This window comes from Rhinolophus sinicus, chromosome 8 (assembly GCF_057876585.1).
Source record: "Rhinolophus sinicus isolate RSI-liver-muscle chromosome 8, RSI-T2T, whole genome shotgun sequence".
NCBI lineage: Eukaryota > Metazoa > Chordata > Mammalia > Chiroptera > Rhinolophidae > Rhinolophus > Rhinolophus sinicus.
The window spans coordinates 50,583,551-50,603,116 of record NC_142508.1 but is presented as its reverse complement, the minus strand read 5'-3'; the positions used below and the strand labels follow the sequence as shown (position 1 = coordinate 50,603,116).

The window sequence follows — 19,566 nt, the reverse complement described above, 5'->3', positions numbered from 1 at the left end:
TGCAATTACGAGAAACATATGTTAGAGAAAAAAGTAAACAGAAGTACCTTGACCTATATTCCTCCTGCTTTAACTCAATTGAAACCTCGTCATGATTCATACCGCTTCCTCCTCTCCCTTCCCTTATTTACACTGATTCGCGTTATATGAATCACGTCTCTCAGGCCCACCAGACGGGCAGTAAGCCACAACGTGAGTGCAGCCAGCGCCATCACAGCCATCGGGAACCAGCAGCCACTGTGCTGCAACCACGTCTCGGGCGCCAAGATGTCAGTGCCAGTCCTGGAGCCCAGGCAGCAGGCCTACCACTCCCCGCACATTTACAAAACCAGTGTGCCCGGACGGGATCCAGGGTCCAGAGACACTTGGCCTAAGACACTTTTTATAGGCCCTAGTTTTACGCAGGAACAGTTTCATAGAGCAGAAACAGTAATCAGATTTTATTTCTTAAGACTGTCAAAATTACATTAAATGGTGGCATATACTTTGAAATTCCTTTATTTATAGCCTCAAAATCACACACAGGTTATTAAGAGACTTCAAATTCTCCAAAACTGATTATTAAAACCCCCAGAGGCAAAGAAGAGACTCAATCCCTGGAGAGCAACGAGTCACCCTCAAGAGCTCCTGGGATGACAGAGCAGCTCATTTCTGGCCCCTCCCACACTGCCAGCCCCGCCCACACTGTCAGCCACACCCACACTGCGGGCCCCGCCCCACACCGCCAAAGGCCCTGGGTCACCACAGTGCCACTGGCCTGGCTGCTCCCGGTGGCCCATGGGTGGGTGAAGGGCATTACCTCAGGTCCGCTTCCAGATCCATGTGGTTTCTCTCTACATAAAACGAATCTGGGCCAGCTAAGCAAGGAATGAATTTCTCCAAATTTTCTTCAGGATATAGCTGAGATAACTGAAAGGAATGAAAAAGCATAAGCAGTTATGTCAAAAATCATTTTACAAAACCATAACTCCTCAAAAAAAACTTGGGCAGGTCCTAAATGGTGACATCAGCAGGTATGCTACGAAGTCCCGTTCTATTGGCTACTTTGGGGTTCTACACCCACTCTGGGTGCAGAAAGCCATAAAAGAACATCACGCTCCCACCATAACATAAAGAAAAAGCTTGATAATCTACACAACTGTACCTTTCCTTGAGCCCACCAGAGAGCTGAGTTGCAAGCCCACCATCTGAACTGAATTTCAAGAGGGACCTGCCCCTCCAAGAGATAGGACATGTGAACTGTCTGAGCTATGACACGGCATGAGCAGGTGGCTGTCACACAAGCAGGTAGAAGAGATGAGCCAAGATGGACACATTCCCACAGGCTGAGTGGGGCGAGGTATCAGACAGCCAAGAGCCCCACACACAAGGGGCTGTGCCCTCATTCCTAAGCTCTCTTCCACAGGCAGGAGACTGGAGAGAGCCTCCACAGGTGGCTGCCCCTGGGGGCCAGGGAGGAAACCCTGTGCCTTTCCCTGGAGACTTTGCTCAATCTAAGACAAAAGCCCGTAAGCAGTTGAAGGAGGGACAACATAGCTCTTGCTCCCAGAGCCCAAGCAAAGACCCCACTGTTCTGGGGATGAGGCAGAAGCAATACTTGCCTGCCTCTGCGGGTGGGATAGGAAGTCTTCCTGTCACTAGGCCATGGGTAGAGATGCCCTGTCTCTTGGGAAGGTACAAGCAAAACCCCTATGGCCCCGCGGAATGAGCAAGAAGCCCTTGAGTTGAGGATCCTGAACCAGCACAAAGCAGAGGTCAGCTGCTGCTGGGAAAGGAAGGGGCAGGGATCCTGAGAAAGGCCCACACCAACGGCCTTGTACCTGGGCGTGAGGCTGGAGCAGGAGGATGGAAAATCGCCCCCACTCCAACCTTAAGTCCATCACCAGGCAACAAGTAACAGCTATCTCCCGGGGCAGGGTGTGTATGAGCGGTCAACAGGGTAGGGAGACCCCCTCTGTGCCACAGGCACACAGGACTGCTGAAAGCTGAGAGTGAAGCAAGACCACTGAGAAGAACCTACACTCTAGGCTCCACTCAGGGCTCAAAGTACCAGCTCTTTACTAGAGGAACATGAAGCCTGTGGTGCGCTGAAGGTAACCATAGCAACAAAACCCAAACCCAGTTCAACTCCTGACTAGATCAACTTGATGGTCTGACAGAGCAGCATGCACATTTCCAGGCATAATACTGTTTCCCTCAGTCTCCATATTTTCTAAACGTGATGTCTCATAATCAAAAATTGCAAGACATACCCAAAATGAAGAAGAAGAAGAAGAAGAAGAAGAAGAAGAAGAAGAAGAAGAAGAAGAAGAAGAAGAAGGGGAAGGGGAAGGGGAAGGGGAAGGGGAAGGGGAAGGGGAAGGGGAAGGGGAAGGGGAAGGGGAAGGGGAAGGGGAAGGGGAAGGGGAAGGGGAGGAGGAGGAGGAGGAGGAGGAGGAGGAGGAAGAGGAAGAGGAAGAGGAAGAGGAAGAGGAAGAAAAAGAAGAAGAAGAAGAAGAAGAAGAAGAAGAAGAAGAAGAAGAAGAAGAAGAAGAAGAAGAAGAAGAAGAAGAAGGGAGAATAAACTATCATCAAGATAATCATCAGAACCAGACTCAAAACTAACCCAGATGCTGGAACTATCAGACAGGAACTTTAAAATAACCACAACTTAACATACTAAAGAATTTAATTTTTAAAAAATGCATGAACAAATGGGAAATTTCAGCAGAGAGGTGGAAACTTTATTAAAAGACATGTCAAATGGAAAAGCTAGGGGGGAAAAAAAGCACAAGAAAACCGTGGTACCAGAGATGACGAATTCAGCAAATTCAACACTTATCAACAGCCTGGGCAGAGTTGAGGAGAAACATCAGTAAACTGGAAGACAGGGCAATAGAAATTATCCAAACTGAAATACAGAGTGAAAAGAGTAAGAAAAACAAAATGAGCACCCGAGAGCTGTGGAATATCAAAGGTCCAAGTACATGTAAGTGAAGTCCCAGGAGAAGTGAGAGCGAGCAGAGCAGAAGAAATATTTGAGGGGGTAACGAACAAGAATTTTCCAAAAATAAAAGACAGTAAACCAGATATCCAGGAATGCCAGAGAACCTGAAGCCGGGTGAATATTGGCCACTATAAACACCCAGACGTAAGACCATGCGAGGTCAAAGTTCCCACCAGCACCAGCGAGTCCAGAGAAACTATTTGGTGTTTTTTTTTGGTTACAAAATGAGGCAAGACACAGAGAGGAAACTGAGTGTTCTAAATAGTATTACAGAGGAAAAGGGAACTCCAGGGAGGATTAGTAATCTGACAGAGCATGGCACTGTGCTGTCCTCTAGTGATATCTGGTCGCTAGCCTTTGGCCTGACAGGCCGAAAGGATAAGCAGAATCAAACAACTTCCTGCCCAAGCTTATAAAATAGGATCCATCAATGGGAGTTTCTCCTACAGGCTTATATCCTTGATTTTTATAATGAAAATGTCAGACTCACTATGGAGACACTTTAGATACATGTAGGTATGTATGTACGTATGCATGCATGTATACAGGTATATGTAGATAAAGAGGCATTTATTCAGTAGCGGAACATTTTGTTCAAACGGTATTTGTTGAATCAGTTTAAAAACGAACAGAAAAAGCCAATGTGTAAAACACATAAAGGTGGGACTACGTGAAGTCTCTGACCACTGGGCCACTCTCCACCTCTGCTGAAGAGGAAACAAACCCCCTCGGTCATTGGTGAAGTTGCATCTTCTGCCTTATCCCCTTCTCAACAACCAGAAAGGGGTACAGACTGTGGCGTGGAAGACCATGTGCTTCTTGCCACACACCTGGACTTCCTGTGCACAGGTGCTATACTTAGGATGCTCGCTGCAGGAAGCCATCTACTGCAATGGCTCTGCAGTGTTATCAACCACAGGGGAGCGGGAGCCCTCTCGTTTTTGTAAGAGCCTTTAATCACCTTACCTTTGAAATAAATTCAGTCACTTCAGAGGAAGATTTGGTTACTGATGTTACTGAAGAGTCAGACCACAAGACCTTAAAAACAAACAAACAACCCTTAAAAACAGACACCACATCTGTAATTCACAGCACACCTGTCCAGGCATTCTTCGCTGGCACAGGTGCTGTGAGCATGATGAGCCCTAGTGTATCGTGCACCTTCTAAATGGAGCATTTACACATCCCTTGACTTGTTAGAGAAAGAGCATTCACTCAGGTCCATTAAAGCTTAACTTCGTGTTTTGTGCAATTATTCACATATCACCAAATTACTCAAGCATGGAGTCGAAGGCTGGCTCCTCAAGGTCCAAGCAAGTCACTGACAATTACGACTGCTCGTGATAGCGGTGGACATTACCCTTAAGTGGACCTCCTCTTCTTAGGTCAGTGGACATGACTTCGGATGTGGAATCGAGAAGTTACCAGATTATCAGGCCATGCATCCACACAGGAATTGCCTGGTGTGTCCCTGCCCTCAGGAATCTGACACAACTGGGGGCCCCACAGGAGTAAATCCATGACAACAGGCCATGGCAGCAGTACTGAACAGTGGAGAAAATATTCCACTGAGGGTGCAGGAAGAATTTGGGGAGAAAGCATCAGAGGGCTTTCTGGAAGAAGTTCTACAATGCCTGACATGCCGAATACCTGACTGTACCTTCATCTGGTTTCCCTGCCTGCACATGTGACGGTGGGTAGTTTTATTCCATCACTTCATAAATGTCAGTCTCCCCAAATGGACTGTAAGCTCCCTGTGGGAGACAGCTGCCTCCTTCATCAGTTTTCTCCCAGTGTTTCACAATGTTTCCACCTAAGGTGCTAAATGGACAATGAGGGGAGGTGGGGACGGCACCTATCTATGCACATCAGAGGGCTTTTCTGCAGAAGAAAAGCCTGAGCTGAATTGGGAAGGGCAAGTGAGAAGTCTGTTAAAGGAACGAGACAGACAGAGGGGATGGAAAAAATGAGAGGTAGGCAGGGGCCAGAACAACAAGGATAAACCATGAAACAGGAACTTTACCCTAAAACCCAGAAGAGGCCATGGGAGGATTTCAAATCAGGTAATTAAATGGCCAAATTTATTTTATTACCAAAAATAATAATTTTTTTAAAATTATGTGTGTGTGTGTGTGTATTTTAAACACTGATTTAGAGCAAACAGGGCTTGGAGATATGAAAAACACCTCTGCCCCTCTCCCCCAATCGTGTGTGCTAATGGTCTCCCTTGGCTTGGCCAGGCTGTCATCTCCCCTCATCGGCTGAAATTCACGAGTCCCTTTCTATTCCAGTTGTCACACCACACAAAAATTACTAAGGTGTATGTTTCATCGAGCTCCCATAAAAGACAAGCTAACTGAGGAAAGGGACCCACTTCTTTATCTTTGAATTCCCAACACCTACAGGAATTCACCAGCAAGGCAAGCACTGGCATTCTCTGAATGAAATGTGCCTTGTCATTTAAACTCTACCTACACTAAAATGAAAACACCCAAGCTGTTTTTCTGTCTGAAATAATCAAATCATACAAAATTAAAAAGAAGTTCGGGGGTAGGGGGCAAGCTGCTACCCACATAAAACACCCGTAACATCTATGATTGTTGTGGAAAACTTCTCTTTTCTTTACAACTCTTGCACTACAACCATCTGTTTCTAGTTCGCCTCTTTTCTCTTTCCGTCCACACTCACATCGCATGAACGCATCCTAACCCCAGTAAGACATGTAATCCCACAACTGAATACTAAGGGTAGCACGGACAGGCCATCCATGTTGAAATAAGACGATCTGTGTCCCCAACAATTACATACTTTAAATAGACACAACTATCCTAGGGTGTCTGTTCCCGATATAAGAGAACAGACTCACATCATGCCAAATGCTAGACAGACACGTGTCCCGTCTAATCCAAGGCAGCATCAATTGTAAGCTACCCCATTATTTTATGTACCACCAAGAAAATACACTGCCAATCAAATTATGGCACAGTATTTTCCTATCACTTACTCAAAGAGCTACTTGGCCCTATTGAGACAGATTTTAACATATCTAAAGCATGCAGAAAAAGCAGAATATGCACAAAATACATACACGCACACTTATGATTTCTTCACACTCAGAGTCTTATTCCTCTGACTCACTTTTCACCTCAGTTCCCAACATTCGTGTTTTTCCACAGCCTCACACTCTGGAGCATGTGGCGCAGCATTTTCTCCACTCTGCACAGGAACTGGCCCAGCCAGGGGCCCCTGCCCAGCGCTCACGCCTTACCTCTAAGGTAAGCAGGAGACCCCGCGTCACCAGACCTACTGCCGGGCCCCTAAGGCACCCCAGGCCAACCACGGAGACAGGCACCGCAGCCACACAGAACAACGTAGCCTGGAGGAAGCACACGCCATGTGCAGAGAAGAAAACTGTTTTAAAAAACTACCACTGTCATTAATATTCTCAGTGAAGTAAGAGAAGAAAGCATAGCCAAGGACAGGATGCCATAGAAAAAGAACTGTCACAGAACAAGTGTTCCTTGAAATTAAAAATAGGATAGCAGAAGTGAAAACTTCAATTGATGAGATGGAGGATGAGGTAATCTTCCATAAAGCAGATTAAAAAAAAATTCAAAGGGAAGGAAAACAGGAAGAAAATAAAACAAAGGACCAGTCTTGAGGTCCAACATGCAGACAATGGGACATCCAAAACAAACAAATAAACACAGAAAAATGGAGCAGAGGAAATCAAGAGGAATGATTCCAGAAAAGGTCACCAAATTTTAGATTAAAAGGGCCCCTTGGGTCTCAGCACGTGATGAACACAGACCTACAACAAGCACATCTCTGAGAAACGTGCAAACACTTGGGACTAAGAAAATCTTGAAAACTGCCAGAGTGTAAAAACAGGCCACAGGACAGGCTCAGAAACCAAACAGATTCCTGCTTCCCAGCAGCAATACTGCAAGACAGTCAATGAGCAGTGCTTTCAAATTCCTAAGGAACAAGATGTCCACTCTAGAATTGTCTTCTCGGCCACGTCAGTGTGGACGGATAGACACTTCCGGACACGAAAGGTCTCATAAACGGTACCTCCCAAGTACCCTAAGAAGTGACCACTAAAACCTGGACTAACTTAAGACTGAAGACGACCCAAGACCCAACAACAGGAAAGGGAGGAAGGGACTTCTGGGTGATGATGAAAGGGGACCCCACGATGAGAGCTGTGTACTGGGCTGAAGACCTCACCTCCAGGTCAGAGCAGAGCCACGTCTCCAAAGACCAAAACGAAAGGAGCCCAGACACGTCTGAACTCAATGAGGGGAGCCTTAGACACCCAGGGAAAACCTAAGGGGTGAAGCTGTTTTCCTAAGGACTAGTCCCTGAGCAAACAAACAAGAAGAGATACTTAACTCTAGGGAAAACCAAATGTTGGAAAGGAAAAGTACTAGGCATACACCATATGGCTCCCAGTACCAACAACCTTCACATAGTCACACTAATTATACAACCACTGAGGCATATATCAAAAGAAGCAGCTCCCTATGACTTCCGGCAACGCATGCAGAATTACTGGACTCTAAACTCTGTACATGTACAGCTGATGAAAACAAAAACTACATTTAAAAAAAAGATGCCAAGACTCATCCTTTGCTAATAGTGATAAAATATTCAGAGCAGTTAAGACTGTTTTAAGATTTAAAAAAAACTTTTAAAGACATAGCACTAAAATAAATGTAATGTCTGGATTCTTAAGGAAGAATGTCATAAAAAGAGTGGGGTGTTTTTTATTAGTAGTGTTCTATGGTTCTTTTTAAGTCAATAAAACTAGAATCGAATAGGTGTTTCAAGGGTTTGGGTAGTCTGTCTTTTGATGTTTTGTTTTTTTTCTCCCTGTCCTTCATCTGTAATAAGAAAATTTTTATTTAAAAAAAAAAAAAGTTTTAGTTATTCCAGTTTCTCAACAGTGAATTTGGAAAAGCTGGTAAAATCTGGACACATTTCACATGTACATAGTCACACACTAATTTTATATTTGAAAAGATTCTGTCACTTGCTTCCTGTATACTGATTTGGTTTCCTCAGTAACTAGTAACTAGCAATTACAACTTCAGCAAAAAACCCCAACTCCATGGAAAAGAATAGGAAACTCAAAAACTCCTATCTGTGGTACATTTGTATGTCTTGGAATCATCTTAATCCGGTTATGTCTTGCTATATAAAAGAGCAAACTTTCACTTGTATCCTGGAAAACAATGATACATAAAAATTAAAACTATAGATAAATAAGGCTGAGAAAATTGGTGGCACAGAGAGTCATTGATTTCTCCCTGAATAAGTGAAGGCTTTCAGGAAAAAGGGTGTCTGTGAGTCCTCTTACAGTGTCAGCAAAAGACTGTCACATCTCATGGAGGAATGGCAGACACTCCTAGTAAGATTTATTTTTCTGGTCACAGTATAATACCTATTTCCATATACAAAGGACAACCTATTTAAAGGACAATGTATTTAATCTTCATTAGTTAGGGTTCTGTGGACAAAAGGAGAAGTTTAATTAGCAGGTTAATTTTTTTTTAAAGTTGTATTCAGTTGTAACTGACAACGAAACACACCTATTTAAAGAGCACAATTTGATGTTTCAACATATGTATATACCGATGATGGTGTCATCACTCCAATCAACACAATGAACATACCCATCACCCCTGGAAGTTTCCTCCTGCCGCTCCCCAGGGAGCCACTGATCTGCGTTCTGTGTTTGCATTTTTCTAGGATTTTATGTAAACGGACTCATACTCATGTTTTGGTGTGGAGGTCTGCTTTCTTTCTCACAGCATAATTATTTGTGTTTCATCCATATTGCTGAGTGTATCAATAGCTCCCTCCTTTTCACTTTGAGTGGTGTTCTACTGTATGGATATGATACCATGTAGTCTGTTTATCCATTCTCCTGCAGACGGATATTTGGGGTGTTACAAATAAAGCTGTTATGAATATTCATGTAGAAATCTTTGTATGAACATATGCTCTCATTTCCTTTGGAGTGAATGTGATGGGTCATATTTTAGGGATATGTTTAACTTTTTTAAAAAACTACCAAACTGTTTTCCACAGTACTTGCACCACTTTACATTCCCAGTGCAGGAGAGTTCCAGTGCCTCCACATACCTGGCAACGCAACACTTGATACGGTCAGTCTTTTCAAGTTTAGCCATTCTAATAGGCATCTAGTGTTATCTCACTGTGGTTTTAATTGGTGTTTTCCTAATGACTAATGATGCTGAACATCTGTTCACATGTGCTCTTTGCCACCCATACGTCTCCCTTGGTAAAGTATCTGTTCAAATCTTTGATTCAATTTTTATTGGACTGTTATCTTATTATTGAGTTTGAGTTCATTATATATACAGAGGGTGCCAAAAAAGTGTATACACATTCTAAGAAAAGAAAATTGTATTAAAATTGTAATACTCAATATATACTGATGACAAAAGATGAATACAAGTCACATTTGACGTCTGCAATTACAAGAGGTGCTCAAAGTGGTTACCATCAGCATCCAGACACTTCTGATTATGGCAAACTACTGCTTGGGCAACGTTGACCAAAGGGTCCACTTATATACATCTTTTTGGCACCCCAGTATTTTGAATATAAACCTTTATCAGATATATAATTTGCCACTATTTTCTCCTAGTCTTTGCCTTGTCTTTAATTTTTAAAAAATTTTTTTACACTTTATTTGACATTCAATATTATTTTATATTAATTTCAGGTGTACAGCTTGTCTATTTTCTTAACAGTGCCTTTCAAAGAGCAAGTTTTAAATTTTGATGAAGTCTAATTTATTTGTCTTTTATGGGCATTTTTGGTACTGCATCCAGAAAGTCTTTGCCTTTGTGACGAAGTTTTTTTTGTTTTTGTTTTTTTTCCCCAAGTCAAGTTGTTGTCCTTTCTGTCTTAGTTGTGGAGGGCGCAGCTCAGCTCCAGGTCCAGTTGCCGTTTTCTAGTTGCAGGCGGCACAGCCCACCATCCCTTGTGGGAGTCGAACCGGCAACCTTGTGATTGAGAGGACGCACTCCAACCAACTGAGCCATCCAGGAGCTCAGCGGTAGCTCAGCTCAAGGTGCCGTGTTCAATCTTAGTTGCAGGGGGCGGAGCCCACCATCCCTTGCGGGACTCGAGGAATTGAACTGGCAACCTTGTGGTTGAGAGCCCACTGGCCCATGTGGGAATCGAACCGGGAGCCTTCGGAGTTAGGAGCATGGAGCTCTAACCACCTGAGCCACCGGGCTGGGCCCATGAAGTTTTATCCTATGCTTTCTTCTGGGAGTTTTATAATTTTAGGTTCTACATTTAGGTCTGTCATCAATGTTGAGTTAATTTCTGTGTAAGAGGTGAGATTGGTCAAGGTTCATTTCTTTTGTGTATGGATGTCTGTTCCAGAAGCATTTGTTGGAAAAATATCCTTTCTTCATTGAACTGCCTTTGAACCTTTGTCAAAATCAATGGACCATTTATATGTGAGTCTAACTCTCGGCTCTGTTTTGTTCTGATCGATGCCTCCTCTACCCTTTCAGCAACGCCAAGGTGTCAGGATTCCCGTAGTTTAACTGCAAGTCTTGAAACCAGGTAGTGTCTTCCAACTCTTTTCTTCTTCTCCAAATCATTTTGACTACACTGTAGTTCTTTCCACCTACATTTGAGAATCAACTTGTTGATTTCTAAAACAGGAAAAAACTATTGGGACTTTTTTTTTGGGGGGGTGGGTCATTAAGATGATGGAAAGTTCCTAAGTTTAAAGATATGTTAAGTCATCGTCTTGGCCTGCGGCCCAGCAGTTCTCCCTCTTTGCAGAGCTGTCGGATCTGGTAACAGCTACCCTGCTTCCCTGAAAATAAGACCTAGCTGGACAATCAGCTCTAATGTGTCTTTTTGGAGCAAAAATTAATATAAGACCTGGTATATTTTATATTATATATTATATTATATTATATTGTATTGTATTATATTATACTATACCTGGTCTTATAGTAAAATAAAACCGGGTCTTATATTAATTTTTGCTCCAAAAGATGCATTAGAGCTGATTGTCTGGCTAGGTCTTATTTTCGAGGAAACACAGGAGCCAGAGTGACTGCAAAATGCCAGGAGCTCCCTCACCATAAGGAGGTTCTTTTCCTACGTGTGAATAATAAGCAAGTAGCCGCTTATTTCAGAGCAGAAGAGTGTACCGCCAGCACACAAGCACACAGTTACAGCTGCACAAATAAACGACGTGTTTTGTAAATAAGATGATTTTTTTTAATGTTGATTTTATCTTTCTTTTGTGCTTTGAATACCATCCAACAAATGCAGTTTGGACGATACATTCCTTAGGGCACATCAAGCTGGTGTCCCTATAGAACAGCTGGTTGCTGGGTAGTGAAGAGTGACCACCTTCCTAAACACGAGCATACTTTTATCGGTTATCAGATCAGGAAAAGCCAGCTTTGCAGACAACCAGAGCTTTCTCTTTAAGGACTAAAACACTTCAGTTTCATCCCTCGGGGTTAGAAACATCTTAAACTGAACATCTAACCCCGTGCGACACTCGTCATGTGCACACTAAGCAAAGTCCCTAGACTAGTGCAGCAGCCCCCGAGCTGCGACCGGCGGGGCGGCCTCGGCTCCCGGCTCCTCCTGGAGCTGTGCAGAGGGCGCGGGGCACCAGGTCCCTGTGGCTGCCAGCCGGCTGCTGCCTGCACCTCCTGAGCACGAGTCCCTCCTCCGGGGAGAGGCAGGCGAGGCCAGTGTCTAGTTTGCCAAAGCTCATGTCTTTGGCAAGAGGCTGTAGGCAGTCGTACTGTATACAGTTTCTTCATTTCATGCGGCACAAACCCAATTCCTGGCCACAAGGAACAGGACTGAGGATGGGGGTGAAGGTGAATCAAAGCCCAGATGATCGGGGGGCGGTGAATGGGGCCGACTGCCTCAGAAACGCTGCCCAGTCAGCAGTTTCCCAAATGGGCAGTCCCGCAGGGGACACCTGCCAGCAAGAAGCAGAGAGTGGAGGGGAGGGAGCAACACGCCCGGGATTCCAGGGACTTGCTGGGCTCCGACCCCAACTAGGCCTGGAAGACGGTGTGCTCCCAGATTCTCTGGTTGCTGAGGCTTGGCTGCTAGTGGCAAATTTAACAACCTCCAAAACCTAATGCAAGTCTTTCCTGTACATTTTGAAAAGACATCTATCGCGTAACAACTGATTCTCATGATGCTGTACCTCCCAAATCAAATGAAGATTTCATCCTTTCAGTGGAAAAAGTATTTTGATGTAGCTATATATACTCTTTGAAAAACCAGTAATCTGCACATAGTATACATACTAGATACCAACCAGAAGCTTTTATTCCTGAGAACATTCCCCAATAATGCATGACACAGATTTTCCTTATCAATCAGTTTTCAGGCACGTGGTCAGAGAACCTCACACAACATGCTGGGCAAGTAACAGAACCCTGGGGACGTGGCCATGCAGAATACACTTCTCAGCCAATCCCACAGCTAAGTGGGACCAAAACACTAGGTTCTGGTCAACAAAACAGAAGAAGAGTCTAGTGGCTGTTCTTAGGAATGTTCCTTAAAAGAAAGACAAACCCTGTCCCATCCGTTTCATCCTGTGTCTTGCTACTTGGAATGACAATGTGAGGACAGGAGCCCTAGCTGCCCGCTGGGGCCATTAGGCTAAGGTTCACCTTGTAGGGACATCAAAGCAGGCAGCTGGAGGGAGCCTGGACCATAAGGGTTTCAGGGAGCACAGCTGCCACACCAGCACCAGGCTGCCTCCCTGTATATGCCGGTGCTGGTAAGCCACTGTTATTGAGAGTCTGTCATCCTAACACACCGTGTGCCTCAATTGTCACAGTTCTCCACGTTAGCCAACTTAGGTGACCAACTACCAGCAGCTGCGCATGTCAGTCTAGAGAACGTTCACCATACAGACTAAGGAGCTTTTGTCATCTAGTGGGTACAGAAGAAGAACAGCTTGAGTTTGCAGGCCTTTCCTAACTCCAGATCCTGTGTTTGGAAGGCACTGCCTCATTTAATTCTCCCTTAGCCCCCTCCCCCTTTACTGACTGACTGGAGTTGGTGGGGCACAGAGAAGTTCAGCGTTGGCCTTGGTCACACGGCTAACAGGGATGGAAATGGACTATTAACTCCAGGCTATTCCAGAGCCTGGGCCCCTCTCCCTTGGGGAGGCCACTGAGGTTAGGGGGTGAACACCCCAAAGGCCAGAAGTCCAACAAGCCCTGTCCTGGATATGGCCCACCCATGTTCCCAGTCCCAGCTTCCTATCTTCCACAGAAGGAACAGTGCTTTGCAAAAAGGCCCATCTTTATTTAGATAAATAAATGTATCTATTCATGGTAAATGTTTCCTTTCTATCCCTTAGAGGAGAAAAGGGGAAACAAAAATTTAGCATCTTACCTCAAAGGAACATTCAACATTTCTTTCATTTTTTTTATGTGATAATCCCTTCAGGTCTATCTTTTCAACACTCACTGTAAAAGTACAAAAACAACAACAAACGAAATTAAAAAAATGAAATATAACCTTGAAGTACATATTATTACTTAGTTAGCAGTTAGCAGTTGATATTTTAGCAATTTTCAAAAGAAGGCTTTCAACACCCAGGGCTGCTCAGTCTCTTCTGTGGTGTGTTTGCCTGGAATGAGAAACTGAAGAGGAAGATAAAAAGCTGTCATGCTCAGGAATGGAAGGTGAATTTAAAAGTAAAGCAGGAAAAGCAGGTAAACAAATAAGTACAGATCCTAGAAAAAGGAAGAGAACAGGGCTTGAAAAGAGAACATAAATTTATTTGAATGCACGAAGAGTACGAATTCTAATTATAACTGAAGGTTAGTTATGATCGGTTCCAATTTCTGAAAAACTAACGCTCCACATTTCCAATTGTGACTGTCTCAGACACGGAGGCTCTCACGGGATCTTCTCGTCAACAGAGCACCGTCTCCTTCTCTGACAGGGCAAGGCTGGAGGTCAGCAAGCAGCACTCACAGAACAGACGGGAAGATTCCCAAGGCTGCCACCAAAGAACACGATGAGGATTACCGAGATGGCCACACAGACAGACAATGACCAAAAAAGACAAACCACCATTCGAGAGCGTCCTAAAGTCATCCGTTTCTTCATACCACCCTTTTCACAAACGTGGGTGCATTTTTGCTCCTCAAAAATAAAATGATACATCAGACTACGCAACCTTCCATTACTTTTTACTATTTCTGGAGGTCATTTGGCAGTGTACCATGAGGATTTCTATAGATCTTTCAACCTCCCCGTCCTATATGAAATAGTCAACATAACTGATCAAAACTATTATGTTACAATTCCAGTAGCCCCCCCATCTCCCGGTCTGCCACACCAGTGTTCCCAAAAGTCTCCTCCAAGGAACACCAGTTCTGTAAGATGTTCAGTGTCACCCCCAAAAAAGCTTCATGGTCATCAAGTTTAGAGGAAAAATCCAAGAAATTCCTTCTTGGAAACTGTCCATGTACGTTAGCATATTCAAGGCTCTGAGAAGTCCCACACGAATACTCTGTTTATTAACAAGTCCTCCTCCTTTTTTGTTTTCTTTTTGGCCACAGAAATCTTTTCTCCCCTAAGATGTATGAACATCCCAGAGAAAACAAGTCGCTCTGTACAACCCGCTTTGGGGGTGGTTCAAAGCTTCCATCACCCAATACTGCAGCCACTAACCACATGGGACCACTGAAATTTGTATTCATTACGATGGAATGAAATTAAAAATCTAATTCTCAGTTGCACTGACCACATTCTAAGTGCTCGACACGTGGGCAGTGGCTACCATACTGTACAGCACAGACACAGAGCATTCAGTCATCACTCAGTTCCACGGGACAGCGCTGTTCTAAGGCAGGGCCTGGCAAACTCCAGGCTGCCTGCTCTGCGCCCTTTGGTTTGAATGATTTTATCGGCACATAGCCACACTATTTGCTTACATATCGCCAATGGCTGTTTTCCACCCCAAGACAGCAGAGCTGCCGTATGCCCCCCAAAGCCAAAAATATTTACTATCTGGATCTTTGCAGAAAAACCTTTGCGGAGCCCGGCTGTGGACCAGGCCTTATTGTAGGGACTGGGAATACGGCAGTGAACAAGCTGGACGGGTATGTTCTTGGACACACACAGGTTATGTGGTCTGATGGGGAAAACACCCTTCACCTCCTAAATTATTTTCCCGTAAGCCTCCCTAATGTTGTCAAGTTATATATATCAGGGTCAACATGCATCTTGGGAGATAACTAGAATCCATTCGGTTTAGAGTATTTTAAGCTTAAAAATAGCACCTTACAGGAAGGAATTACTCTAAAAAACTAAGAATGTTTGTTTCCTTTCTGGCAAAACAAAGACAACACTACATTTGGAGGTTGTACACCTCCCTATTTTCACTGAGTGAAACTACTCACTGTTCCTGTCTGACTTCCTTTAGGCAGATGGTCAGCAAATAAACAGCTTTGATGTTTTCCCAACCAGTAGTTTTAAAAGTCTACCCACAATGACACTCTAATCCAAATCTTTTACTTTTTTAAACAATAGAACATATAAAGTCAATGAGTACAGAAAAATGCAGTCAGCATTTTCCCTGACCACAGAACACCAATGTGTACCTACATGTCCCAGGACGGAATTATACGAGGATTTACGGGAAAAAAAGAAAAAGAAAAAACTTCATCTGGACTGAAAGCGGGAAATGACTCATATCTGGACAGGAAAATGTGAAGAGCAGATGAACATTATTCAGCTGTTTTGAAGTCAAAGAGGCATTTTGAACTCCAGGGCTGAAATGTTTGTGAGGCCTCGTCAGAATCGTCAGACCAACGGACATGGTGCATTGTGTCAGCTCCATCCGTCAGCGCCACCAGCCCATGTGCAGGCAGCTGCTGCAGCGGCTTTCACAGCCAGGTCAGCACCAGACCAAATAGATGGTTTAAAAGTTCTGCTGTTTTCCTCACAGTGAAGTTCTCTCCACACTGCCCTCCCTGAAAACAACACCTGTCATCCTGTCGTCGTACAGGGCTCTGAAGACGGGTGAGGGGGAGCCTGCTGGAATGGAAAGGCATCTGCGGAATGATTTTCTGTAGCAGACATCAGTAGTGGAAATGGCTACTGTGGGGGGGGTAGGGTCATGGGCTGTTTAATTAGGCTTCAAAGATGTTTAAGCACGCTCTCAACTTTGGAGCTGTATTAAAGACCACGCTTATAAAAACAAAACCATAAAAAAAAACGCCTGTAGTATCAACTGAAATTATAAATTGTAACATGCTTATTGTTGTTTAGAATGTCAATTAAAAACAGACTAAAAATAAATTATCAAAAATGACAGCAATTATGTGAATTGTGTTTGGTGGTGGAATTATGGGTAGTTCCCCCACCCCCAAATTTCTGTAACGTGGTTTCCTAATTTTAAAGTATATGTCTAAATGCATACAAGTATCTATCCATTTAAGTCTACTGGCAGATAAAGTGACCTCTCCTTTCCCTCTTACCTCCCTGTATCAATCCTGCAGACTGTGTCATCTAACTGTCATACAGAAAGTTTCTCTACTTTCTGAAGAGTGCAAGCAAACGTGTGTACATTTGAGGGGCTAGATATCAATCTACCACCTGAAGGGACAGAACAGAGTAAAAGGTGGCCACAAAGACAGGATCTGCATCAACTGGGAAGACTCAAAGGACACACTTCTGCTGGGCTAGCGATGAGCGAGTCCTGGCCAGCAACAGGGCTCTAAAAGGCGGACTGGGAAAGACGAGAGCTCCTATCTGCGAGAAACCTGGGGAATGAGGATAAATGGGGTTAGGGTCTAGACTGTGTATTGACACGTCTGTGTAGGACAGATGGAGCTGGGACAAAGGGACACGAGGCTACTAGCCCAGCCTGTTCTCTCATGTTGAGATGAGAAAGAAAAGGACTATGTGCTTTTTCCTTTTAAAACTGCATTTGTTCAAACTTTTCTTCTTTTCTCATTCAAGATGCACACTAGAAATTCTCAAATCTTGTAAGTTAGATTACAGAGCCTTCAATAAAATGTATAATTGCATTAAACTTCCATTTTTATAATTGAATCAATACCTAATTTAAAAACCAATACACTAATGTAACTGAAACAAGGGGGAGGGAAATTTGTTAGATGAGAAAGTACAAAATGTGTTGTAATAAAACCCCCAGCAAGTGTCCAAAAGGCCTGAAGCAGGACAGGGCAACTACGTGGGGGTAGGGGCTGGCAAAAAGTCACAGATGACTGAGGATGATGACAGACCCAGAAGCCCCACAGCCAGCAGGTGCCAAAGCCAGGACCAGGAACATATTCATTTCAGTCCAGGGAGCTCCTGGTTAAAACTGCCACAGCCTAAGGACCATCTTTGCAGCCAAGCATCTTCAAATGATTTACAAGATCCAGCTGTCACATCTGTAATTGTAAGGCACCTATAGATTATGGCTTTAATATGTTCCAAAAATGAGCTACTCTTCTGAGACGTTTTCCCTTTCTGCAGTCTTCTGGGAAAAAAATTGGATGGTTGGTAGTTTTCTGTCAAATATGTCTTTTACTTGACTTCAATGTATCTTTATTAAATAGTTTAATTCTATTATGCTCAATAACAAGAAACAACTTCAAAAATTACCAAAACTGTGCTCAAAGAAATCATAGTAAAGAGCATATTATTTATGGCTGAGAGAAAAGATGAAAAGAAATCATCTCCTAGCACAAACACCTCCATCTCCTAAGTTCTACACAACAGAACTCAAAGTCTTCATACTTGAAATAAAGAAACTGAACCAGGATAGCATTTAAAGATGCTTCCTAATTTAAAATCTTACTACTGAAATCTAGTTTTCATTTAAAAATTAAAAAAATTAAAAAACTGAATTCTTAAAAGTCTCAGCTGAATAATAATGTTCCTAAAATACCAACTTACTTTCTCACTTTCATTTAGTTGTTTGTGTTAATTGGGATAATTTTTACAAGGATTGCTTCTTTCAGCTGCTGTTAAAATGTGAATATTCACTACTACACTGATTAAACTGATCCTGCTTTTCAACATTTTTTTAGGACATATATCATGTTATATTTAAAAACGCTATATTTTTCTTTGATTTTTTAAAAATCATCTAGCTATCCTGCATTAATTTGTGAGTTCTCCAGAAATAGAAACAAAAGCAGTGCATGATCGAGAAAACACAAAGCTGATAAATCATTATTTCCAAAGTAGCAAAAACAGGAAATGAATACACACATATTCCATGTGAGTGGTTAGTGATAAGACACTTGAATTTAGGGACCTAAGGGATTTTACTTATTTACGTATTGAGACATTTTTTCCCCACGCGTTAGTATGACCTAGCACAGTACCAGCCCTAAATGATATAAAAATTATAGAGTTCAAAGTAGTAACGCTTGAGTTAGACCTCAAAGGGCAGGGCCCATCTGGGCAGAGGGACACAGTAATCCAGACCCAGGTATGACAGCGCATAGTGTTTAAGTTTAGTTGGGGTGGGAGCCAGGAACTCAGAGAGGAGTAACAGGAGATCCAAGCAGAGAGGAGGAAAGGTCACAAGGAGGCAAGGGCACAGACTGGCCGGCCTACCAACCCCACAATGAATGCGCATATAAGGAAACTGGGGCTTCCCCATAAGTCAAGGTAAACCCATGGGATTTGCAGTCAGACAGGCTCAGTTTGAAATGTGACACTTTCCACAGCTCAGTGACCTTGGGCAGTTATTTAATCCCGGAACCAAAGGAATAATTGTTCCCACTTCATGTGATTGTGGCATCAGCTATGTGAACACATGCAAACTACAGGGCAGCCCCTGGTGGTGGTCAGTGCTGCATGCCACCAGCTGCTGCCATCATCGGTGGTGCCGAGAGGCTTCCTAAGCAGGGGAACCATGATCCAACGTGCTGGACACGTCCCCGCTCAGAAAACGCGCCACAGAAGAGAACCCACAGGCGGCAGAGAAGATGGAGGTCTTGATCCAGGATGGTGGCCCAGTGATAGGAAGAAGAAACACGATGGCCCTCCAAGGCCAAACCTACCAGGACTGTGAGGGCTGAGACCCCTTGAGAGGGAGAGGGAGCTGTCATGGACCTCCAGGTTTTGTTCCAAGTGCCCAAATGCTGGTATCAATCACGGATACTGGAAACCCATTTTGGGGGCAGCAACAAAAGTAACGGTTGCATTCTAAGTATAACTGACTGAGGTACCAGTGAGCCATCTAGGTATAAATACTCAATGACCAGTAGGTTCACAGGTATTTGGGGTCCAGGAGAAGAGTCCTAGCTGGACTCTGAGGTCAGACAGATCTGAAGTCATCAACAGATCAACAGTGGCTTCAGCACAGGCTCAAAGAAGAACGCGTAGACGTTGTTAAGTGGGGGACCAGGAAGGAGCCTGGAGAGCACTGACATTTAAGGGGCAGAAAAAGAGGGAATCACAAAGGAAACAGAAGTGGACGGAAAGGCAGGAGGAAAACCAGGCCAGCGTGTTCTCAGCAGGCCCGTGGAACACCAACGCTTGTG

The 19,566-nt window shown here is 43.7% G+C and overlaps 1 protein-coding gene across 2 annotated transcripts in view; it reads right to left on the bottom strand.

The window, feature by feature from the left end:
- Positions 1-19,566, bottom strand: part of ZCCHC14 (zinc finger CCHC-type containing 14) — a 59,032-nt gene that overhangs the window by 10,415 nt on the left and 29,051 nt on the right. Inside the window, exons 3-5 of one of the 2 annotated variants that reach the window (XM_019742659.3) lie at positions 13,436-13,509; positions 3,953-4,024; positions 800-909 (exon numbers count right to left, since the gene is read on the bottom strand). In XM_019742659.3, the coding sequence (XP_019598218.1) occupies positions 800-909; positions 3,953-4,024; positions 13,436-13,509 (256 nt within the window). The remainder of the gene's footprint in view (positions 1-799; positions 910-3,952; positions 4,025-13,435; positions 13,510-19,566) is intronic. The other variant, XM_019742660.3, reaches the window with a different exon arrangement.